We start from the raw sequence: 25,846 nt of genomic DNA, 5'->3' as shown, positions 1-25,846 counted from the left end.
AGCCCTAGAGGATCAGGAAGCCAGGACGTGGGCAGGACCCGGGGTCCCCAGAGCAGTCTTTGGAGGGGAGCTGCCTGCTGATTTGGAACATCTTCCCTAGAAAAATGATGCAAAACAAAAAGAGATAGAAAACCAAGCAGGGCTTCCCTGGTGGCGCAGTGCTTGAGAATCTGCCTGCTAATGCAGGGGACACAGGTTCGAGCCCTGGTCTGGGAGGATCCCACAAGCCACGGAGCAACTAGGCCCATGAGCCACAACTACAGAGCCTGCACGTCCAGAGCCTGTGCTCCGCAACAAGAGAGGCCGCGACAGTCAGAGGCCCGCGCACCGCAATGAAGAGTGGCCCCCGCTTGCCGCAACTAGAGAAAGGCCTCGCACAGAAACAAAGACCCAACACATCCAAAATAAATTAATTTAAAAAAAAAAAAAAAAACAAGCACCATGGCTTTTTATAAGACCGAAAGTTTTCTGGCTGTGTGGATAAAGGTTTCGTGGAGGATGTAACAATTTTTTTAGACCTAAAAAGTTGGACCAGATTTGTTTGTATAATGGTGAGCTAGAAGAGAATTACAGACAGAGGGAAGCATGGAGGCATGAAAACATGAACTTTTTTTAGAGGAGGGCGAATAATGTGGCAATGGACTAGTAGGTATGATGTTCCAAAGGAAGGAATAGGAGATGAGGCTAGAAACGAAGGGTGGGACCACATCATGGATGGCCCTGAACTTATACTTTGTTACGTAACAGGAGACACTAGAGGTTTTCAACATCACCTTAAGCTGTTCTTCAAGAAAAATGACAAATGATACACTTAATTAGAACCCTTTCTTTGAACACTGGTAATTCTTACCCTGCGTGCCCTGCAGATAAACACATGCCAAACCGTTTGGTGCCAGTTTCCACGCATCTTCTTATCATAAGCCGATAGCGGGGCTCAAAGACGTGGAGCGGACAGGACACGGTGGGGAAGGCCATGGCACACACGAAGATGGGCACATCCCTGGTCAGACTGCGGGGTGAGGGAAATGTGAACTTAGAGGTGGAGCTGTTAGAAACAGAAGGGAGTGAGAGTCGCTGTGAAACAGCAGAAGCTAGCCAACCTCAGCTCTCTCACTTACAAACCCCTCAGGTTTGCCTCAGGCTTAGGTGGGAAAAGAAAGCCAAGGGCCACAGCTTGAGAAAGTTCTCAGCTGAGCCACATTCCCTGCCAAGCCCTCTTATTTAATCTGAGGAGACCACGCTTATGATCACTATAAAAACATTCTGATGACCTTGAGGACACTGTGCTACGTGAAATAAGTCAGACAGAGAAAGACAAATACCACTGTAGGGGCTCATTTATATGTGGAATCTAAAAATAAACAAAACCAAGCTCACAGATACAGAGAACAGACAGGGTTACCAGAGGAGGGGGCAGGTGAAATGGGTGAAGGGGGTCAAACAGCACAAGGTTCCAGTCATGAAATAAATAAGTCCTAGGGATGTAAGGTGCAGCATGGTGACTATCGTTAATAACACTGTGCTGCGTATTTAAAAGTTGCTAAGGGCTTCCCTGGTGGCGCAGTGGTTGAGAGTCCGCCTGCCGATGCAGGGGACGCGGGTTCGTGCCCCGGTCCAGGAAGATCCCACATGCCGCAGAGCGACTGGGCCCGTGAGCCGTGGCCGCTGAGCCTGCGCGTCCGGAGCCTGTGCTCCGCAAAGGGAGAGGCCACAACAGTGAGAGGCCTGCGTACCGCAAAGAAAAAAAAAAAAAAAAGTTCCTAAGAGAGTAGATCTTCAAAAGCCCTCATCACAAGAAAAAAATTTTTGTAACTATGTCCAGAGACATGTTAACTAGACTTATTGTGGTGATCATTTCACAATATACACAAATATCAACTCATTATGTTGTACACCTGAAACTAATACAATGTGAGACGTCAATTATATCTCAAGAAAAGTAAATAAGAAAAAAATTCTGATGAAGGCCGTCAAAGGTAATGAGTTCTAAATAAAAAAAGAGTAGAAGAATGATAAGGTCTCAATACTTACGGGTCACTACAACACAACATTTTAATCACTTTAAAAGAGAAAAAATAACTGTCAAGCCTATTTTCAGTGGTAATCCCTTTTTCCCTTCTATGTCCTGTGCCTTTTCAATTCTGAAAAATTCAGCATTGCTTATTTAGACACAAAAAGCAACCATATAATATTGTCAAAACACACTTTTGAAATATTTCTTACAAACTTTTTCAATTAAATTCATATAAACTCTTTGCAATTAATTTTTTTGGAGGCTAATTTCTCTGCCAAAGCAGGGGGAAAAAATGAGATAAAGTCGTGAAATTAACAAGGATTTTCTTCTTTAGCCTGAACTCAACACCAAGTACCTGGAGCACGGAGACTTACTTTGAAAGCTCCGTCATTTCTTCATCATAAATTCTCTTTCTGTCAGACAGTTCGTCTGACAAATATCGAAATATTAATTCTTCAGCCAGAGTAGTTATATGAAAATTTCTGCTTGCCAACAACTGGAACAAAAGAAAAAGTTAAATAATACCACATGGTAATTAATTCTTAAGGACAAAGAGCTCTCTTCCTAGTCAAGGGTCAACAAGGAGGTGGGGGGAGGGGAGTCGTCTCAGAAGACGAAAGGGACTGAGGTGAGAGCAGGGGGGTCGGCCCTGAGAGGGAGAGAAGGGGAGGGGAGGGGGAGGGGAAGTCCCCGGACGCCCCCCCCCCCTCCATGAGAGAAGCAAAGAAAGGGTTCCCTTGGAGCAAGGAAGAGGCAATTCCCATTTTGCTGGTGTATACCCTTTCCATGAGTATCATAATGTCAGGGAGGGTGAGTAGCAGGTGGTGGGAGAGAAGAGAGATGAAAGAACCACCTGGAGAGTGAAAAGCTGAGGCTACCAGAGAAGCACAGTAAGGATGACTAATAAGGACTTCCCTGGTGGCGCAATGTCTAAGAATCCGCCTGCCAATACGGGTTCGAGCCCTGGTCCGGGAAGATCCCACATGCCACGGAGCAGCTAAGCCCGTGCATCACAACTACTGAAGCCCATGTGCCTAGAGCCCGTGCTCCGCAACAAGAGACACCACCACAATAAGAAGCCCGTGCACCACCACCACAACGAAGAGTAGCCCCCACTCACCACAACTAGAGGAAGCCTGTGCTCAGCAACAAAGACCCAATGCAGCCCAAAACAAATAAATGAATAAGTAAATTTATAAAAAAAAAATGACTAATAAGGTTTTGGGTCTCAGATTTAAGATTATGAATTTAAAGTGAAATTTAATCTTCCCTATTTTGTGGGTTTACTCTGGCACTGCGATGTTACTTATACAGACGCACACAAAAGGCAAAGAGTTGACTTGACCTGGACTGGGAAAGGGCATTGAGGGTCTGAGGAATTAAAGCTGGATGTGAAGGGGAAGTAGGTTGAGACCGAATAAAAAAGTGCTAGGAATTGTCAGTTCCCAAGAAATACTTACTTCTGAGAGTTTTTCTTTGCACAAAGGACAATGTGGGGCATGGTCCAGGCAGCGCTCGAGGCATTTTAGGCAAAACATGTGTCCACAGGGCGTAGTGACAGGCTCAAAGAGCAACCTGGAGAAGACATCTGGGTTTTCAGCAAGAAATGTCCAGAAGACGTTTTCAAATAACCTTTTTATAAGAATTCTAGAAATCACTTATATCCATTTTCCATTTACAACTTCCTTAATCTTATTTTTAGAAAATAAATCAATTGTTATTGAGATATACGTAATTTCTCTAACAATAAAAAGCCCGTTATGTTTGGGATACAAAATTCAGAAAGGCTGAATTCTTCACAGTTGCGTAGATTCTATGTCATCCTACCTCATGCAAAGGGCACACTCAAAATCAGCCACATCTATCAGGAGCTCTGCACTTTCTCCTACGTTAGAGCTCACGTTCCTTTGGGGTGAGGAATCAGCCTCTGAAAAAGTTAAATGCTATAATTAACACTTGCACATCTGGGTAAGAGCATGTGATAACTGTATTTCCTCTGGGGAAAGTATGTTACACCAATGTAACAAACCATGCTGGATGGGATTAGCAGTCCAGCTGTCCCTCCGTATCGCCGTGGGGACTGGCTCCAGGATCGCCACAGATACCAAGACCCCTGATGCTGCAGTCCCTTACGTAAAATGGTGTGGTATTTGCATATAACCTAAGCACATCTTCCCACGTACAGGCATCGCCCAGAGATATTGCAAGGTCAGTTCCAGTACACTGAAGTCAAGTCAATATTGCAATAAACTGCATCACACATTTTTTTTTTTTGGTTTCTCAGTGCATATAAAAGTTATGTTTATGCTATACGGTAGTCCATTAAGTGTGCGACAGCATTATGTCTAAAAAAATGTACACGCGTTAACTGAAAATAATTTATTGCCAAATGTGCTAACCATCTTCTGACAACACAGGTTTGCCACAAACCTTCAATTTGTTAAAAAAAAAAAAAAATCTGCAAAGCACAATAAAACGAGGTGTGCCTGTACGTTAAATCATCTCTAGGTTACTTATAACACTTATAGTAACATATGTAAATGCTATGTGTTGATGACTCATCCCTACACAGGGCAAAAGAAAGTTTTGCTTTTGACACTTTGTGGAATTTTTTTTTTTCTGAATATTTTTGATCCGTGGTTGGTTGAATCCGCAGATACTGAGGGCTGACTGTATACAGCCATAATTTAACTGTAAAGCATGAATAAAAGTGAAAGTTATACCTAAATTTTCTCTGCTATTTTTGACTATGAAGTCCTTGTAGGGGTAAACATTTAAACTGTCCTACAATCTTGAAGGTGATATGTTCATTTCATTACCAATTTTAAACCACCTATATAAAATGTTTCTAAAGTATACTGAGTATGAGCCAACATTCTATCACTCTAGGGTCACACACGCAGTGACAAAATAGCCTTACTGGGCTTCCCTGGTGGCGCAGTGGTTGAGAGTCCGCCTGCCGATGCAGGGGACGCGGGTTCGTGCCCCGGTCCGGGAAGATCCCACATGCCGCGGAGTGGCTGGGCCCGTGAGCCACAGCCACTCAGCCTGCACGTCCGGAGCCTGTGCTCCGCAACGGGAGAGGCCACAACGGTGAGAGGCCCGCGTACCGCAAAAAAAAAAAAAAAAAAAAAAAAAAGTAGCCTTACTGACCTTTCTTGGGAATTTTTCCAGGGCCGTTCACATCGTGCGCATCCTCCAAATCATTCGGAAACTGTCTCTTTAAACCAGTGCTCAGCGCCGCTGGAAGAAAACTTTCTAACACTTCCTTATCCTCCTCAGAGTGTAGGCCCAGTATAAAATATAACACCGAAGAATTGGTATTTCTAAATACATCCTGTTTCTCAGATGGATTCTGGTTAAGTAGGAAAAGAGAATCCTGAATCTTAAAGAAATCATAGCATCAGAGAAAAAAAAATCATGCAGTAGCCTTTCTTAGAAATCTCTGGAAAAAAAGAGAGCATATACTCTTCCCTCATAACTGGTTTCATCTATTAACTTCTAAGATGAACTTTACACTTTTCATCGTAAAATATAAGGATAATTTCTTCCGGAAACAGATCAACTGAACACCAATCTTCATACATTCAAACCATCCCTCTGCTCTTTTTTCTCCAAGACAAAATAATATCAAGTCTCCTGATGTTGTGAGTTGTTTGGAGATGTTCTAAAAGTTTCTTTCAATCTTCAGTGATTTTCATTACTTCCATCAAATTCCTTTAAAAGTGTCAATTCTCAGGCTGAGAAGCCAGAACTGGTCTTAAGAAGTACTTGTAGCTAACGTAACGCAACCGTGTGAGTAACTTGTAAATGTTCAAAATTACATAAAGCTTAATCAACATAATATTGGCAAACACGTGCACTTCCCACCTTAGAACTCCCTGCACTGCCACCTCCCTCCACAGGAGGCTGGCTGCTTATGTGGTTCTGACACTGCGCCGTTAATCTTGTGTGCAACAGTCTGCTTTGGATGGAAGATGTTAAATTCTGAGGCACGTTTTCTGAAGCAGGGAAAAACACCTCACACATTACCTGTAAAATTGCCAAGATGGAAAAATATATATTTTAAGACACTTTTGAAAAATACATCACATACCTGAAAGACTCAGAGGAAACTCTGAAGCCAAACAGGCCTAAGACATTGACAAAAATAACTACCCTATTCCAACTGCCAATGTTTTAAAAATTCAAGTGTGTCTGAAACCACAGTCAACATCTTAAGCATCTGAGCCCCCAGTTCCTGTCCATCTTACTCGTACCAATTACAAAATACGAGCATTACAGTCTCTTTGAGTTTGGTCCTTACACACCTGCTACAGAAAATCTCCCCTAAATGTCTCAGGGGTAAGAGAGAAACGTGGGGTGTATCGGTTGCAGGGGGTCCCAGACTGTACCTGAGCTGTGATGACCCACAGGATTAAGATAGTTCTAGAGGGCTGCTTAATTTACAAGAGAACCGGAAGAGTCAACCAGTACGAACTTTAAAGGAAGAGAAGGTGAAGGGACACAGTTCTGGTTCACCAGCTTTTGGTGGTGGTGGGAAGTGCTGGCCAGTCCCTCGATGGTCCTGCAGAAACTCATGGACTCAGCTGAATCCGAGGGCTTAAGAGAGGCGTAGAGGAGTCACTGAAACCTCAACGAAGAATGCAGCCACTGCGCTGCAGGTGACAGATGAGCGCACCAGAACCCACGACCTCTGCGGCAGTGAGGGTCAGCACCCCAGCAGGGACGGCAGTGTCCTCGGCACTGGCCCTGAGGGGTCAGCAGAGCTGCAGGAGGCTGCCAGGGAGGGTACCACATCTCATGGGCATCAGGAGGCTGGCACTGTTTGGCACCGTCCGTGACAGAAGATACCTAGCACCTGTACCATGCTGGAGGGAAAAACATCATGTCTGCATGCAAAAGCGCCAGACGGGCAAGAATCCACGAGACCTGAATCCTGGTCCTGGGACCTTCCTGAATCTGCTTAACGTCGCTGACCTCGGGCTCAACTTCTCGTGATGCTGTTGTGAGGATCAGTTGGGGTAACACATGTTTTACGATTCTTGTGAAAGTTGCAGGTGAGACAAAGCAGGCAGGAATCGTTCAAAACAGCCAGCTCAAGATTCAATATTATTTTGACAAGTGGAAACAGTGATCAAAACCAATGAGTGACAACTTAACAGGACCAACAAAGACCAGTCAACTACACAAGAATAGGATAAAAAATAGTGCCAGGAAGTTCTCATTACAAAAGAAACATCTGGCTCTTCTGGCCAATTACAGTTCTAACAGAAGCCAACAGTGTGATGGGAGGCTAAAAATAAACTCCCAGTGAACACAGGGAAGATACACGTTCACCGCCTGCAGCCACTGCATATAGGGGCTAAAGTTCGGTGTATACAGCAAGGCAGCCAGAGGAGGAAACCTGACAACCCCGTTCTATGGGGAGAGGATGTTAGGTTCAAAGAACTAGTTAAGGCGAAGATGATAGCTCTTCTCTAATATCTAAGGCGGTTTAAATTAAGGAGGAAAAACTTCTCTCTTGCTCCAGAGACTAAAACTCAACTGTAGAGTGGAAATTACAGGGTAAGTGTACCGTACAAGTTGAAAATAAACAGTGTTAAAATATGGAAACGTTGATGTAAAAGCAAGGACTCCTTGTCATCGGAAATGCTAAGACTGTGTACCTACTGTACAGGCCTTTTTATAGGGCAAGTCCCCACATCAAGTGTGACTCGATGACCTCTAATAAGACTGGGTTAAAGATTTGCATAAAACAGCAGGTGTTTCTGCTCCATGTTGGTAAAGCTCTGCTGAAAATTTCAAGTCAACCTATGTAGCTCAATTGATAACTTTTGCATAAATCATGATGTCTCTTACAGGGCTTCTGCACAAACTACAGTCCTTGAATTACCAACTCCAGGATAAATCACTTTGCCTCCCCAGCTGCACACATCTACCCTGCCTCAGTAATACGTGTCACTATTTCAGTAGAATTGAGGTATGTGTACACTGTCTCATGAAACATGCGGCATCATCAAATGCATGAACTCATCATTATCACTGTGTGTTTTAAATCACACTGTCATGAATAATTCAGAACTACATTTCTTGTTCATATTACGTGTAGCAGCTACTCAGCATGGACACAAAGGCTGAAGATAAGACTTCAAGAGGAAAGTCATTGAACGGAAATCACACCTTCTGCACTTCTTTCTTCACTGAGTTACATTCAGGATTCAAAGCCAGGCAGTAGAGAAACTCCTTCAACACTTCCTTACTTCTTCCCAGTCCGGAAAGAGCCAGAGCTTTCACGTGATGTCCCTGGATTCATCCAAAGATATACATTTGAAAAAACAGTGTGATGATAATTTACTCATGTACAAACAGCCCTGAAATTAAAAAAAAAAAATCACTGGAACTGTTTTATTTGCACATTAAGTAGAATAAACACAAGCCCACCGAGGATGGCTCTAGCTCTACTGCCTTCGAAACTGGGCAAACCTGAATGTCCCACAAGTGCAACACACAATCAGAACACAGGAGTCCATACCTGGAATGTGAGCCCAAAGCAGTTCTAAGGGACATGCTGAGAGAGAACTGACTGTCTACCACCCTTCACTCACCCAGCAATCACAGGTCACTACCATGTTCCTGTCTTCAAGGAGCTTACAGTCTCATGGGAGCACACAGACAGGACAGACATAACTAACACAAAGTGTAATATACAAAGGCCCACAACAGAAATGAACAAAACGCAATATGGGTCAATATTTTCCAACAGCATTTTGTTTTTGCTTTATGGATGCAATGCGGCAACGAAGACCCAATGCAGCCAAAAATAAAAATAAATTGATTTAAGAAAAGGGAGGGCATACTTGTCTTGCTCCTGACCACTGAGAAAAGGTTTTTAACTTTTCACCACTGAACGTGATTTTGGCTGTGAGCTTGTCATATATAGCCTTTATTATGCTGAGGTTCATTCCTTCTATACTTAATTCGTTGAGAGTTTGTATCATAAAAGGGGGCTGAATTTTGTCAGATGCCTTTTCTGCATCTATTAAGATGACCGGGGTTTCCCTGGTGGCGCAGTGGTTGAGAGTCCGCCTGCCGATGCAGGGGACACGGGTTCGTGCCCCGGTCCGGGAAGATCCCACATGCCGCGGAGCGGCTGGGCCCGTGAGTCATGGCCGCTGCGCCTGCGCGTCCGGAGCCTGTGCTCCGCAACGGGAGAAGCCACAACAGTGAGAGGCCCGCGTACCGCAAAAAAAAAAAAAAAAAAAAAAAAAAAAAGATGACCCTATAATTTTTATCCTCCATTCTGTTAATGTGGGGTATCACACTGACTGATCTGCATTTGTTGAACCATCTCTGCATCCCAAGGATAAATCCCACTTGATCCCGTTGCAGTGATCCTTCAGTGTGCTCTTTCATTTGGTTTGCTGGTATTCTGTCGAGAATTTGTGCATCTACATTCATTAGAGATAACTGGCCTATACTTTTCTTCTCTTGCAGTGGCCTTGTCTAGCTTCAGTATCGGGGTAATGCTAACCTCATAAAATGAGGAAGTTGGAAGTGCTCCATCCTCCCTCAATTTTTGGAAGAGTTTGGTGAGGATTGGCATTAATTCTTCTTTAAATTGATAGAATAGATTGAGATCAATTTAGATTGATAGAATTCATCAGTGAAGCCACCTGGTTCTGGGATTTTCTGTTCTGGGAGATTTTCCATTACTGGTTCAATCCCCTTGATTGTTATTGGTCTGTCCAGATTTTCTAATTACTTCTTGATTCAAAACTTGGTAGGCTGTATGTTTCTAGGAATTTACCTATTTCTTCTAAATTATCTCATTTGTTGGTTTATAAATGTTCAAAGTAGTCACTGAACCTTTGTATTTTTGTGGTATCAAATGTCTTCTCTTTTACTCATAATTTTATTTATTTGAGTCATCTCTTTCTTCCCTAGTCTAGCTAAGGGTTTGTCAATTTTAACTTTTCAAGAAACCAAATCTTAGCTTTGTTCATCTTTTATGTTGTCTTTCTCGTCTCAATTTCATTTATTCCTGCTCTTTTTTACTTCCTTCTGCTAACTTAGTTTGTTCTTTAGGTTCTTGAGATTTAAGGCTGTTGTTTTCTTTTATTTTTTTAAAGCATTAGTATCTATTTATTTGTTTATATTTATTTATTTTTGGCTGTGTTGGGTCTTAATTGCTGCATGCAGGCTTTCTCTAGTTGAGTGAGCGGGGGCTACTCTTCATTGCGGTGGCTTCTCTTGTTGAGGAGCATGGGCTCTAGGCACGAGGATTTCAGTAGTTGTGGCACGCAGGCTCAGTAGTTGTGGCTCTCAGGCTCTAGAGTGCAGGCTCAGCAGTCCTGGCGCACGGGCTTAGTTGCTCTGTGGCATGTGGGATCTTCCTGGACAAGGGCTCGAACCCGTGTCCCCTGCATTGGCAGGCGGATTCTTAACCACCGCGCCACCAAGGAAGTCCCTGAGATTGTTTATTTTAGATCTTACTTTTTTCTTAATGTAAAAGTTTATTGCTACAACTTCCTTGTTAGAACTGCTTTTGCTGCATCCCATACATTTTGGTATGCTGTGCTTCCATTTTGGTTCGTCTCTGGGTATTTTTCTATTTTCCTTTCGATTTCTTCTTTGGCTCAGTGGTTGCTCACAAGCCTGTTGTTTAATTCCTATGTATTTGTGACTTTTCTAGCTTTCCTCCTATTTATGTATTTCTAGTTTCATACCATTGTGTCTGGAAAAGATACCGGATAAAATTCCAATCATCTTAAAATTATTAAGACTTGCTTTATGACCTAGCATATGATCTATCATGGAGAATGTTGTGTGCCCTTGAAAACATATATTTTGCTGCTGTTTGTTGGAATGTTCTGTATGTGTCTATTCGACTCATTTGATCCAGGAGTCCATGATTCCTTATTCAAGTTCAAGTCCATTATTTCCTTATTGATTTTCCATCTGCATGACCTGGCTTCAGGGGATCATCTAAACTCCCCTTCACCTAAAGTTGGCTGTGAGGGTACCAGCTGGGTAGGGGTGCACTGGCACCATCTCCATGCAGATCTGCCAGCTGAGTTCAACGCTGGCAAAGACCATGGGGACACTCAGCAGCTGAGACTGCCAGCATCCCATGGGTACCTGCAATGGCAGCGGCAGCTAGGGCTGCTGGGGTCCTCCTCTTCTTCTCTTCGATGTGTGGGGGGATGTTCCAGCTGAGGGGATCCCTCTGTGGTACCAGGCCTGAGGCACTTGCATTCAGAGCAGAGCAGGAGTCACAAGCTCAGTGGCAGGCAGAACTACCGTGGCCCCTGTGGCCTGGGACACAGGCTCACTTGCTGCGATGATGGAGTCAGTATCTGAGGTGCAAGTGTGTGTACATCACCCATGGAACCAGGGTCTGGGTCCCCCTGCAGTGATTTGTATTTAAGGGGGTCAAGAGGGTTCGCAAGATGCAGCAGCAGCAAAGCCCAGGGATAACAGGGCACAGAGGTGTCCCAGTTGAGGAGGAAGGGATGGAGCACAGAGCAACAGCTGCACAGTCTGGTGACAGAGAGTCAAAGTCCCAACTGAGGACCCAGGGGGCGGGGCACAGAGCAGCAGCTTCATGGTCCCGTGATGGCAGAGTAGCAGATGCATAGACCCTAACTCACTTAGGCCCCAGGGGGAAGGGCACAGCACAGAGGCAGCTCTGATGCCCACAGGTGGTGAGGCCCTGTGGCACCCTGATCCTCGTGAGTGGGGCCCAGCAGCAACCTGGGTTCCTGAAAGGTCTCACCACAGTGAGAGCTCCAGCACTGGGAAGGAGACCCTGGGGAAGGACCCTGGGCAGCTCCATCATCTGGGTTCAGGGTTGGTGAAGACTGTAAACGTCCTTGGAAGCAAAGGCTGCAGAGGTCCATGGTGGTGACAAGGATTGCTGAGGTCCTCCTGTTCTCCTTTCCCCATGGGGTGAAATCCCTCTGAGGGTATATTTCTACTGACTTTTAAGTCTGTATCTTTGCATTTAAAATTGATTCCTGTAGGCAGACACCATGTAGTTAGCTGGTCCTTGCTTTGGTCTATTTGTGGTGCACTTCATCACTTCCTTTATATTTGAGTTACAATTTACTGTTTTCCTTCAGACTTGGAAAATTCCTTTAGCATTTCTTGTAGTACACATCTGCTGGCAACAAAGACATGTTTCCTAAAAATGTCTTTATTTCAGCTTCATTTTAAAGATATATTTTTACTGGACATAGACCTTTGGTTGAAAGGTTTCTTCTTTGGGCACTTTGAATATGCTATTCCAATGTTAACTGGCTTCCACAGTTTCTGATGATATGTCATTAATGATCTTATTATTTTCCTGTATGTCGTTTTTCTCACTTCATGTCATTTTTCTCTTGGTGCATTCAAGAATTTCTTTTTATCTTTGGATTACTGAGTGGCAGTCATTATGATGTGTCAGGGAGTGTATTTATTTGCATTTATTTTGCTTTGGGGTCATTAAGCTTCTTAGATCTGAAATTAATATTTTCTATTAAATTTGGAAAGCTTTCAGCCCTTATTTCTTCAAAAATTTTTCTGCCATTTTCTAGCTTCTCCTTCTGGGATTCCAATTACACATATATTGTACCATATGTTTCTAAGATTCATTTTTCTTTAAACTTTTTTGTTTCTGTTCTTTGGATTGTGTAATTTCTATCCTCAGTTTCACAGATTATTTTGCCGTGTGTAATGTGCTATTGAGCTTATACAGCAATCTTTTATTTCAGCATTTGTATTTTTCAGCTCTAGTATTTCCATTTTTTATAGTTTCAATTTCTCCCTTGGGACTGTCTATTAATTCCAAGACACCACACTTTCCTTCAGTGCTTTGGACATAATTTCATTTAATTCTCTGAACTTACTTATAATAGCTGCTTTGAAGTCTTTCTCTGCTAAATGCAACTTCTGGGCCCACAGGAAGACAATTTTTATTGACTATCTTCTATCCCAAGTAAAGGTCAACAATTCCTCTTTCTTTGCATGTCTAGTATTTTTGGTTAACACTGCATATTTTACATAACATGTTGTATCAACTCTGCATTTTGTTGTATTCGTCTGAGGGTTACCGGGTTTTGTTTTAGGAGGCAGTTAACTTTCCTGGATTCAGCTGCATCAACTTATCATTTGCTGGGTTATATTTCTGAATATGGATAAATGATTTGCTAGTACTGGTCCATCTCTATTTGCACCAAAAGCTTGGACTCAGTATCAGCCATGGCGGCTTGCTTGAAAGGATGGCTTTGCTTGGGTAAAACACCTGCTGCACCAGCCCCGCCTGAAGCTTCCATCTCAGCTTAACCACAGTTGGCCGACGTATCCTCCCTCCAGTCCTCTGAATTCACCTTCCAATGGCACCTCCTCTAGCTGCAATGGTAACCTGGAAATGAACTTTTGTCTTTTACTATCTTAAAGTGATTATCAAGGCTGCACTTCTGCTGGAGTTGCTCTTCACTAGACATATATCAAGAACTGAGATTCACAGATTTACAATAAACCCTGAAAATAAAACCAAAATCCCAAAGGCTAGAGATCCATTTGCTGCCTCTCTGACATGTAACTTTGTAGTAATTAAGTCTGTCTTTTGTCAGAGACACACTGCCAGGTTGTTAGCACAAAGATCAATACCGTGGAGAAGAATCTAGCTTCAAAGGGCAACATAGGTCTACTGTCAATCAGAAATACTAGACTTGTAATTCACAGTCCTTAAGGCTCAATCACTACTGATAGAAATTACCTCAGAAGAATAAAAGATCAAGGGATCAGAGAAAAAGTATCAGAAATACGAGTAGGGAATGCATTTAGTGAAGCAAACAAGCAGCAAAATGAATTTCCGGGCTTGGTCCAACAAACGTTGGCTTCCCATTCTTGGACTCATCCCCACACCCATCTTAATACTCAATCTAATATGAAAACATTTTGTTTTAAAGGATGACTGGTTGGATGAATGGATGGAAGGAAGAAAGGAAGAGCAAGCTACATCCCTGTCTATTAACCTGGGTTAATGTTTCTTCAGTGTTTCTAAAACAAAGATGATTAAAAAGCAATACAGCAAGAGAAAAAAATATTTTTATTAGATAATAGAGAATGCTATAGGCATTAATCTCATCACAAGTTCTTTAAAACGTTAAAATCTCTTAAGCGGTTTAAAATTCAAAAATTCATGAAAAAAGTTACAACTTTTATTCTCTGACTCCTTAAAGACCTCAAGGACAACTTAAGCTACTGTTATTAGGTTAGCAAACCTTATTTCGTGTCACTAGAGGAAGTAATATCAGACCTTTCCAACCAAGACATAGAGATTAAAATTATTACAAAATAAATACATACAAAACATTCACCCTTTTACTAACACCATTTATATGCACCATGCATATTAGGGCCCAACTGCTAATCACTATTATTATGATTATAATAATAATATAGTATCTTCCTACTTAAACTGTAATTTTACACATTTCCTCTTTATTCACCAATTCATAAAATTCTATTAGTTTGTTTATATATTTGTTCAGTGCCTAAGGCATATTCTTCAGCTACTCATCTACTAATAGTAATCTAAATTAGTGTTTCCTATCCAGATCCAGTTGGAAACTTGGTCTTTTAAACTGAATTGGTTTATTATGAAGTGGATTGCTACATTTAGACTATCTACAATTTGAGGGAAATGTACTCTGTCCGTAGGTACTAATCACAATGATCTTACTTTATTCTTCAGAAAATCCCATACACAGGTAACTATGTTCAATATCCTGTGACAAACCATAATGGAAAAGAATATGAAAAAGAATGTATATACGTGTAACTGAATCACTTTGCTGGATGGCAGAAATTACCACAACGCTGTAAATCAACTATACTTCAATAGAATTTTTTAAAATCCCATAAATTTACATTTATTATCTCCAAAGCCAACCTATACAAACAAATACCCTAGGCAGGAGAGGTTCATTCTGACAAACAGCACTGGCGTCCCGCAGAGCCTGTTCATAGTTCTTCACGGATAAATACAACTCTGCTCGCAGCAGCAATAACGAATTATCACCAGGAGCTGAAAGGCATGAGGAATGGAAATAAATAAAACTGACTGCATTTTTTAAAAATGATCTTTAAGTCATTAAAAATATTAAATTAGAAAACAAACATAAAGGTAAAATAAATAACACCTCCTCTAATCATAGGTAGAGTTCCGTAGTTTGATAAGTGTATTTTACATAGCTTTTCTCAGGAAATCGGAAAGAGAATGAGTAAGGTTTCAAAATGCACCAGGAAAAACAGACTGCTACACACACACTAGCTGCAACATCATCTCTATTGAGTAGATGCTGAATCATCTTAATGTTCTAACTAGGTATTTAAAAAGAAAAGATTTAGAATAATTTTCTTGAAAGTACACAAGGAAAGTCACGCTTAAAGACAGAAAAGTAAACCATGATTTGTTTTTCTATGCAACTGAGCGGGTGCAGATTCGTACCCATGATATGTTCAGGTAAGTGGGAAAAGAAGGGAAAACAAGTCTTCCTTTTCCCTAGATTCTTCAAACCGAAGAGATCTTGAGAATTACAGTGCTCATATGCTACTAAGGACCTAAGAACAGCTTACAGAGAAGCTAACAGCGCTCTCACTGTGAAGTGATGACAGTGTATGAAGTTGTTGATTAGGCAGGGTACCATGGCAACGTGACAAAGCTGGAGCTTAAGAAAGCAGAACTATCATGGCCATGTTTCTAGGCCGCTGGACAGAGTTCACTCTACCCATACTCACTGTAGTCTTTGAAATAGGGCTGAAGGGTGCATTTTAGTTCATCAATAAAATTCTGGGCGCCTAAAATGTGTTCTCATCTCTCCACTGAAGACGCATTTTTGACCTGCTCCAAATCCTTGATCTGGAGCTTTTTCTCAAAGTAACCACTTGGTACTTTCCAAAGCCTACCACATCTCCTCTCTGTTTACAGAGTTAACTGGTCAAAGGTGCAGGCAGGGCATGCGGAGCAGGTATTAATTATGTTACTGCTACAAATGTATAATATAGAGAAGGTATGACAAGGAAACAAGTGGGAAAAGGGAAAAGTAACAGCAGGAATGGAGGAGCCAAACAAGAAAAGCTGAATTTTTTAAAAAGACACTGACAGGCTGGAGCAGAGATTAACAACTTTTTCTGTAAAAGGCCAGACATTAAATATTTTAGGCTTTGCAGGGAAAGACGTCAACTTGAGGGTATTATGCAGGTATTTGTATAACAAAAGAGAAAACAAATATTTACACCTTTTTTATTGACAAACTGCAAAATATAGTAATTTAGTTCTTTTTTTGTAGTATAGGTCTACTAATTAGAAAAATGGAATTCTCTTAGAGAAGACAACATTTTCCTCAATTCAGGTTCAAAGTTAGTGTTCCCTGTCATAAAAATTGATTGAAAATGTTCACCTATTGATCTGTAATGAGATTTTACATATTCACCTTTGAGAAGGCACACAGGTACTATGGAATACTTATGTGAATCCACACGCATATAATTTTAAATTGAGCATTTCACTGCCTGGAAAGTGTTTATAGAATTCTATTAGATTCTTTTTTTTTTCAGTATGCGGGCCTCTCACTGTTGTGGCCTCTCCCGTTGCGGAGCACAGGCTCTGGACGCGCAGGCTCAGCGGCGTGGCTCACGGGCCCAGCCGCTCCGCGGCATGTGGGATCTTCCCGGACCGGGGCACGAACCCGTGTCCCCTGCATTGGCAGGCGGACTCTCAACCACTGCGCCACCAGGGAAACCCTCTATTAGATTCTTCTCATGATATTTGCCCCTTTAGTATGTCAATATACACTAAATATAATCGCAGATTAATCATTTTCAACTGAATATTAGATGAAAGCCCCTCAATTGCATGGTTGAATGCATTTTGAAATACAGAAATCTTCTTTGGAGACTTTTGGAAATCTAAAACAAACAAAACAAAACAAAACAAAACCGCTGCTGGAAGTACAGTGTGAGCTTGGGAAACATACCTACGAAGGCATTAAAACAAGCGAGTATTAAAGTTCATAGAACGCTCTTTCAGCATCTATTACATGCAGTATATCTCCTCCCTGTTATTACAGTGAACCACGTTGAAAGATTTGTCTAACGTTGAATTATCCTTACATTCCTTGGATAAGCCTTCCTTCCTGACCTTAACTCTTATTACACTGCTGGATTCAAAATATTACTAAGAAGTTTAATTAAGGTTTGCGCATCTATGTACATGTCAGACCAGTCTATAAATTTTTTTCCCGTGCAAGCTTTACCTGATAACAGTAACAAGATTATTCTAACCCTACAAAATGAGATGGAAATCTTTCCAAAATTTTTTATGAGCTATCGATAAAATAAGATGGGAGTTAATCTTCCTTGAAAGTTTGTTAGATCTTGCTTGACAGTAGTGCCTCTGTTCAGAAGAAAATCCCTGAGTTCAATTTCTTTAATGGTTTTTGGTCCATATCAGTATTTTACTTCTTCCTGGATCAATTCTGGTAATTTATAGTTCCCTTAAAATTGTTCTTTTCCTATTGATTTTAAGATCTGTTGTATTTATATCTGCAGTTATACTTTCCTTCATTCCTGATGCTACTTGTGCTTTGCATTTGTCTTCATCACACTTGCCAAACGTGTCTGTTTTACCAGTTTTATAATAAACCAGCTTCTCACTTGTTAACCGGCTCAATTTTTCCTATTTCACTAATTTTTCTGTTTTTCCACTATTTTGTTGCTTATACTTTGTGTTAGCTCAATTGATGTTGAGTTTCCTGAGTGAAAAACACATTTCAATTACATTTAGTTTTAATCTTTTTCTAATGCGTTTAAGCCTCCACTCCTCAGATTCTAAAGGCTGCTTTTACAGAAGTCCGAGGGCAATAAAATTCACTTCCCATCTAGACGTTGAATGAATCAAACTATTTTTTTTGCTGGCTTCTAGCATTTGACAACCCACTTATGAAGCCAGCACTTCATAATTTAACCTATTAAAACATTTAAAATAGATCTCAACACATTTTCTAAGCATCAAGCCTTAAGCTTAATAATACTCAGAATTTATTGAGGAATCGCTCAAAAATGAATGGAAGAAGAAAAACAATTTTAAATGTTTTGTGTAGAGAAGGTAAATGGAAGAAAAATGTTTCCTCCAAAAAAACTAACACAAAATTTCAGAGAGTTTACCAATTAACCCCTGTACAGGTAAAAGATTCAGAAGAGGACAGCCTGAGAACAGGCTTTGTGAGAAGAGAAGAGAGATTGTAGTTTGTGTTTAGGGCTGATCAAAGGCTGTTCTCCTCCAATTGCCACGCAGGGCCACTGTGGTGCTTGGAGCTGGGGTTACTGCTGGACAGTCTGTCCAGTGAGTGGGCAGTGGAGAGAAGTAGAGACCTATACAAGTGCTACTTTAAAAGGGTTGAATGAAGTGACACAAAGCAATGACAACTGGGTAGTGTTCCCAATGAATAGAAGGAATGAATAGCAATCTCCTCATAGGTTATTTGTTCAAACTAATGTAGGACTTACAAAGTCAAGTCCATAAATCTTGAGTGTACATCTTGAACTTTACATATGTTACACCCATGTAATCACCACCACGGTCATTTCCAGGATCTACGAAGGTTCCCTTGGGCACTTTCCCAGTTAGGACACCTCTCCAAAGGGTCACCACCAGTCTGACGTCTATCACTACAGATTACTTTAGCCTATTTTTGAACTTCTTATACATGGAGTTATATAAATGGAATGGACCCTTGTATCTTTCACTCAGTATCATTCTGTGAGATTCATCCATGTTATTGTAGGTCTCAGTGGTCTTTTTAAAAAAATAAACTTTTGTATAATATTATTTTGTGCATTTTACACAAAATACTCTGAATTGATTTACTTACTCTACTGGAGGGCTGTTTCTCAAATGTTTCTGGCACATATAAATAAAGCTGACACATTCTTGCATGTGTCTCCTGGTGGACATGACATTCATTTCTATTCGGTATATACTCAGAAGTGGAAACACTGTGTCAGAGGTTGTATATATGCTTAGCTTTAGTAGGTACTCCCAAACATTTAACTTCTACCAAGTGACATTTCCACCAGCAACATAAGAGTTCCAATTCCTTCAAATACTTGCCCAAACTATGTAAATGTTTAACCATGTAAATGGTTAAACTTTCATTTTAACCATTCTGGCGGGTATGTAGTAAGATCTTATTTTAGTTTCAATTTGCATTTGATCACCAATTATGTTGGGCACCCTTTCATATGTTTATTGCCCTTTTGAGACCTACTTTTGTAAAGCATCTGTTGAAGTCTTTGCCTATTTTTTGGACAGACTTTGTTTTTGAACCATAGGCATTCTATCAATATTCTGGACTTGCATTCTCAGTAAGACACATATTACATATACACACCACCTTTTCACTCTTTTAGGGGGTCTCTAAGGAACAAAAAGTTCTTCATTTTAATCAAATCAAATTTATTTTTTCTTTTATCATCCTTTTAGTGTCTTATTCAAGAAAAAATTGCCTGTCCCAAGTTCATATTCTCCTATGATTTCTTTTAGAAATCTAATTGTAATTTCAATGTATGAGGTAAGTGTCCAGGTTCATTTTTTTCCATATGAATAAGCAACTGACTCAGACTATTTAAAATACTTCTTTCCCCAGTGAATTCCACTGGCATCTTTGTAGTAAATCAAGTGTCAGTTTCTGTGTGTCTATCCTTGGGCCAATACAACTCTTAATCACTGCAACATCATGGTACATCTTGATACTTTATAAACTCTCCAGCTCTGTTATTTTTCTTCAACACTGCCTTGGTCATTCATCAATTTCCACCAAAACCATTGGCTGAGACTTTGAAATTGCATTGAGTCTACAGTTCCATCTGTAGAGTACAGATATCTTATTGATACCCAGACATGCAAGTCATGAAAATAAAATCTTTCCATTTATTTAAGTCCACTTTAATTTCCCCCAGAAATGTTTTGTATTTTCAGTGTAGAGGTTGTGAACATCCTTCAGATATTTCAGGATTTATTCCAAGAAATTTTTTGTTCAGTGGGTTGTTTTCAAATTCTGTTTTCTATTTGTTCTTTACTAAGTATTTATAAGTATCATTGGTCTTTCTATATTGACCAAATATTCAACACTCTTGATAATTCACTTATAATTTATAATAGTCCAAATATTATTCTGGAGTCTCTAGGTACTCCCACACATGATCTACAAATAATAACTTTTATTTTTCCAGTTTTGATGCTCTTTTATTTTCTCCTCATTACACTCACTAGAATCTTTAGTACAATGTTGAGTGGCAGTGATGACAGTGAACAACCCTGTCACCTAGTGAATGGGGAAACATTCAATATTTAATTAGGATGGTTTCTATAGATATTCTTTAACATATTAAGAATGTTCCCTTTTATTCCTAGTTTCCTGAGAGATTTTAACAGACATACGCTTTTTCTCCTTTATTCTGTACATGTGGCTGATTTACAAACAAAGTAACATTCTACTTGATCAGGATGTATTGTTCTTTAAGTTTATTACTAGATTCAATTTGCTAATATTTTGTTTAGGATTTTTGTACCAATGCTCATAAGAAATATCGGACGGTATTTTTCCTTTCTACAACTGACGTTTGCGCTCACCTTTCTTTCCTCCTTTCTACTTCCTTGGGATTCGATTTGCTTTTCTTCCTCTAGTATCTTGAAATAGAAGCCTGGAGATCACTGATTTTCAACTTTCCTTTTGTAGTAGAGACATTTAAAGCAACAAATTTCCCTCTAAGCATTGTTGCAATGACATCCCATAGTTTTACATACAGGCATACATGAGTGAGATTGTGGGTTCAGTTCCAGACCATCACAATAAAGCAAGTCACACATTTTTTTGGTTTCCAGAGCACATAAAAGTTTTGTTTACACTATATTATAGTCTATCAAGTGTGCAATAGCAGTATATCTAAAAAAAAAAACAATGTGTATACCTTAATTTAAAAATACTTTGGGCTTCCCTGGTGGCGCAGTGGTTGAGAGTCCGCCTGCCGATGCAGGGGACACGGGTTCGTGCCCCGGTCCGGGAAGATACCACATGCTGCGGAGCGGCTGGGCCCGTGAGCCATGGCCGCTGATCCTGCGTGTCCGGAGCCTGTGCTCCGCAACGGGAGAGGCCACAACAGTGAAAGGCCTGCATACTGCAAAATAAATAAATAAATAAAATTTTAAAAAAATACTTTACTGTTGGGCTTCCCTGGTGGCGCAGTGGTTGAGAGTCCGCCTGCCGATGCAGGGGACACGGGTTCGTGCCCCGGTCCGGGAAGATCCCACATGCCGCGGAGCGGCTGGGCCCGTGAGCCATGGCCGCTGAGCCTGCGCGTCCGGAGCCTGTGCTCCGCAACGGGAGAGGCCACGGCAGTGAGAGGCCCGCGTCCCGCAAAAAAAAAAAAAAAAACTTTACTGTTAAAAAACATGCTAACCATCAACTGAGCCTCAAGCAAGCCATCACCTTTTTGCTGGTGGAGGGTCTTGCCTTGATGCTGATGGCTGCTGGCTGATGAGGGTGGTGGCTGCTGGAAGTTGAGGTGTCTGTGGCAATTTCTTAAAATGAAACAATGAAGCATATGCCACAGTGACTGACTCCTCCTTTCATAAGCAATTTCTCAGGAGCATGCACTGCTGTTTGACAGCATTTTACCCACAGCAGAATGTCTTTCAAAACTGGCATCAATCTTCTCAAACCCTGCTGCTGCTTCATAAACTAAGTTTACATAATAGTCTAAGTCCTCTGTTATCGGTTCAACAATCTTCACAGCATCTTCACCAGTAGATTCCATATCAAGAAATCACTTTTTTTTTTTTTTTTTTTTTTTTTTTTTTTTTTTGCAGTACGTGGGCCTCTCTCACTGTTGTGGCCTCTCCCGTTGCGGAGCACAGGCTCCGGACACGCAGGCTCAGCGGCCATGGCTCACGGGCCCAGCCGCTCCGCGGCATGTGGGATCTTCCCGGACCGGGGCACGAACCCGTGTCCCCTGCAGTGGCAGGCGGACTCTCAACCACTGCGCCACCAGGGAAGCCCAAGAAATCACCTTCTTTGCTCATCCTTAAGAAGCAACTCACCTACTAGTTTTATCCTGAGATGGCAGGAATTCAGTCACATCTTCTGGTTCCACTTCTAATTCTAGTTCTCTTGTTGTCTCCACCACATCTGCAGTGACTTCCTCCATGAAGTCTTGAACCCCTCAAAGTCATCCATGAGGGTTGGAGCCAACTTCTTCCAAACTCCTGTGAATGTTGACATTTGTACCTCTTCTCATGAATCACGAATGTTCTTAACAGCACCTAGAATCGTGCGTCCTTTCCAGAAGATTTTCAATTTCCTTTGCCCAGTTCCACCTGAGGAGTCACTTTATCTGGCAGCTATAGCCTTACGAAATGTATTTCTTCAATAGTAAGACTTGAAAGTTGAAATTACTCCTTGATCCTTGGGCTGCAGAATGGGTATTGTGTTAGCTGGCATGAAAACAACATTAATCTCTTTGTACATCTCCATCAGAGCTCTTGGGTGACCAGGTGCATTGTCAATGAGCAGTGATAGTTTGAAAGGAATCTTTTTTCTGAGCAGCAGGTACCCACAGTGGGCTTAAGATATTCAGTAAACCATGTTGTAAACAGATGTGTTGTCTAGAGTTTGTTGTTTCACTTATAGATCACAGGCAGAGTAAATGTAGCATAATTCTTAAGGGCCCTAGGATTTTCAGAATGGTAAAGCAGCACTGGATTCAACTTAAAATCCCCAGCTGCATTAGCCCTTAACATGAGAGGCAGCCAGTCCTTTAAAGCTTTGAAGACAGGCATTGACTTCTCCTCTCCAGCTATGAAAGTCCTAAATGGCACCTCCTTCTAATCGAAGGGTACTTCGTCTACATTGAAAATCTGTTGTTTGGTGTAGCATCTTCATTAATGATCTTGGCTAGACCTTCTGGATAACTTGCTGCAGCTTCTACATCAGCACTTCACCTTGCACTTCTATGTTATGGAGACAGCTTCTTTCCTTAAACCTCATGAACCAAACTCTGCTAGCTTCAGAGTTTTCTTCTGCAGCTTCCTTACCTCTCAGTCTTCATAGAATTAAAGAGAGTTAGGGCCTTGCTCTCGATTAAGCTTTGGCTTTAGGCAATGTTGAGGCTGGTGTGTTCTATCCAGACCCCTATAACGCTCTGCATATCAGCAATAAGGCTGTTTCACTTTATCATTCATGTGTTCACTGTGGTAGCTCTTTTAATATCCTTCAAGAACTCTTCCTTTGCATTCACAGCTTGGTTAGGTGTTTGGCACAAGAAGCCAAGCTTTTGCCCTGTCTCAGCTTTCAACATGCTTTCCTCATTAAGCTTAAATATTTCTAGCTTCTGATTTAAAGTGAGATGCATGACTCTTCCTTTCACTTGAACACTCAGAGGCCATTTTAGGGTTCATAATTGGCCTAATTTCAATACTGTTATGTGTCAGAGAACAGGAAGTCCCGAGGAGAGGGAAAGAGTTTGAAATAATCAATATTCTCTTATATTTTTTCATGTATTTACTCTGTCTAGTGATCTTCATTCCTTCCTTTAGTTCCATGCTACCATCTGCACCATTTTCCTTTAACCTGAAGAATTCCGCTCAGTACTTCACGCAACTGTGATGGCAATAAAAGTCCTTCCTATTATTTACCTGCATTTAAGCATCTTAATTTTGCCTTCATTTCTGACAGATATTTTTCATCGGGGTAAAGAATGCCAGTAGGGTTTTTTTCCCCCTCTTTCATCACTTTAAAGATGTTACTCCATTATCTTCTAGTTTTAATAATTTTGTTGAAAAGTCAGCTATCAGTCTTATTCTGGGTCCTTTCAAGGAAATATATCCTGCCTTCTCTAAGTGCTTTTAAATGTCTCTTTACGTTTGATTTTCAGTAACTGGGCTGTAAGATACTTAGATACGTTTTGTTTGTTGTGTGAAGCGAATGCTTGTGTTTATCCTGTTGGGCTTACCGAGCCTCTTGGTTCAGTGACTTAAAGTTTCCCATCAGATCTAGAAAATTCTCACCCATTTTTCCTTCAAATATTTCACTTGCCCCTTCTCCGTCTCTCCTCTTCGGGGGCTCGTATTCCACAGATTTTAGAACTTTTCTCTGTGTCCCCCATTTCTCTTATGCTCTGTTTTTTTCCTCTGTGATTCAGCTTGGATATTGTCTATTGGCTTGTTCCTGAGTGTTCCCATCCTGATTTCGGATGTGTCCAGCCTATTTTCGAATCCGTCTAATTCTCAACTTCAGATACCATATTTTCCAGGTCTAGAATACCCATTTGGTTCTTTTTAATAGACAGTTATCTATTGAGTTATCTTTTCACATGCTTATTTCTGTTTTAACATACAGTTATTTTGAATTCCACTCGCAACTTATTGGCCAAAATTAGTCACATGGCTCTACCCAACCACAAGCAGGCAAGGAATGCAATCGTACTTGTTTGGAGAGGCTATAAAGATACAAACATTTGGGGAACAGCATTAATGATTACCACCCTTGGCTACGGTCACAAAATAACTAAGGGTCAGCCTGGGTCTAAACACAGGCATTTCCAAATTCAAATATTTGTAACCTTTTTACTATAACAAAACCTCTCTTGGGAGCTAATTCATTACTAAGTTAACTTTTTTCTATAAATTTTTAAACTAGGGAAACTTGGCTTTCTTTTCCAATCTTTGAGTGGAAAATGGATATTGAATAAAGTTCTCATGATGAATTGACTGCAATAATCCATGTTTTTAAAACTTTTAAATTGAGGTCTAATATATAAATGGAAAATACAATGAATTGTCACAAAGTGAACACACCTGTGTGTCCATCGTCTAGGTCAGGGAACAGAACATTACCACTACCACTCAGGTCCCTCCCATACTTACTCACAATAACATTCCCCTTTTTCTTCCCGAAGGTAATCACTGCCCTTACTTGCTTCTAACATGCCATAGTAATTTTGCCTGTTTGGACTTACAGATAAATATAATCATGTATTAAAAATGCTTTTGAGTCTGGCTTTCAATTAACATGTGATTCATCCACACTGTAGTATGTAACTGAAGTTGGCTTATTTTCTTTCTATGTAGTATTCCACAAAGACATCACAATATATTTACTTATTCATTCTGTTCCTTTTGGACATTTGAGTTCCACTTTAGGGCTATCTCTAATGATGTATATACGCTCTTGTACACCCCTGTATACATTTTTTCAGTGCACGTATGCTTGTACCTCATTGAAGCTGCTTGGCCAAAGGTCATAATTAACATGTTCAGATACTGCCAAACAACGTACCAGGGGTATAACTATGCAGACCCATCAGCCGCATACAATAGTCCTCATTTTCTAAGTCTTCTCCAAGAGTTGGTATTGTGATCTGTTACATTTCCAGCAACTGTTTTTTAAGGTTCTGTACTTGTGCTGTCTACAACAGTAGCTGTTGGACACATGTGGCTAGTGAAAACGAGAGAGAGGTCTAGGGCAACAAAGGAACTGAGTTATTTTTTATTTTAACTAGTAGAATTTTTAAAAACGGATACTCTTCAGTTAGAGGATAACTTTTAAGTTAATTTGGAACGACACCAACATGAGAATCCACTTTTTCAACTCTAAATTTTAAGAAATCTAAACATAGAGGAAGTAATTCTGATGAAAATTTAGTATCCAAATCGGGGTGGGTAGCAAATGTAAAATACACAATGAATTTCGAAGATTTACTGAGAAAGTAAAAGCTGGACTT

The 25,846-nt window shown here is 40.8% G+C and overlaps 1 protein-coding gene across 1 annotated transcript in view; it reads right to left on the bottom strand.

Annotated features, from left to right (window-relative positions):
- LONRF2 (LON peptidase N-terminal domain and ring finger 2) overlaps positions 1 to 25,846 on the bottom strand; it is a 38,105-nt gene that overhangs the window by 10,263 nt on the left and 1,996 nt on the right. Inside the window, 8 exon segments of the mRNA XM_019931031.3 lie at positions 851 to 1,009; positions 2,389 to 2,510; positions 3,475 to 3,589; positions 3,842 to 3,941; positions 5,168 to 5,369; positions 5,885 to 6,046; positions 8,198 to 8,320; positions 14,974 to 15,092. Coding sequence (XP_019786590.2) covers positions 851 to 1,009; positions 2,389 to 2,510; positions 3,475 to 3,589; positions 3,842 to 3,941; positions 5,168 to 5,369; positions 5,885 to 6,046; positions 8,198 to 8,320; positions 14,974 to 15,092 — 1,102 coding nt within the window.

Source organism: Tursiops truncatus, chromosome 14, assembly GCF_011762595.2.
Source record: "Tursiops truncatus isolate mTurTru1 chromosome 14, mTurTru1.mat.Y, whole genome shotgun sequence".
Taxonomy (NCBI): Eukaryota; Metazoa; Chordata; class Mammalia; order Artiodactyla; family Delphinidae; genus Tursiops; species Tursiops truncatus.
Note: the sequence above shows the minus strand (reverse complement) of the source record. Positions and strands in the feature narration are given on the sequence as shown.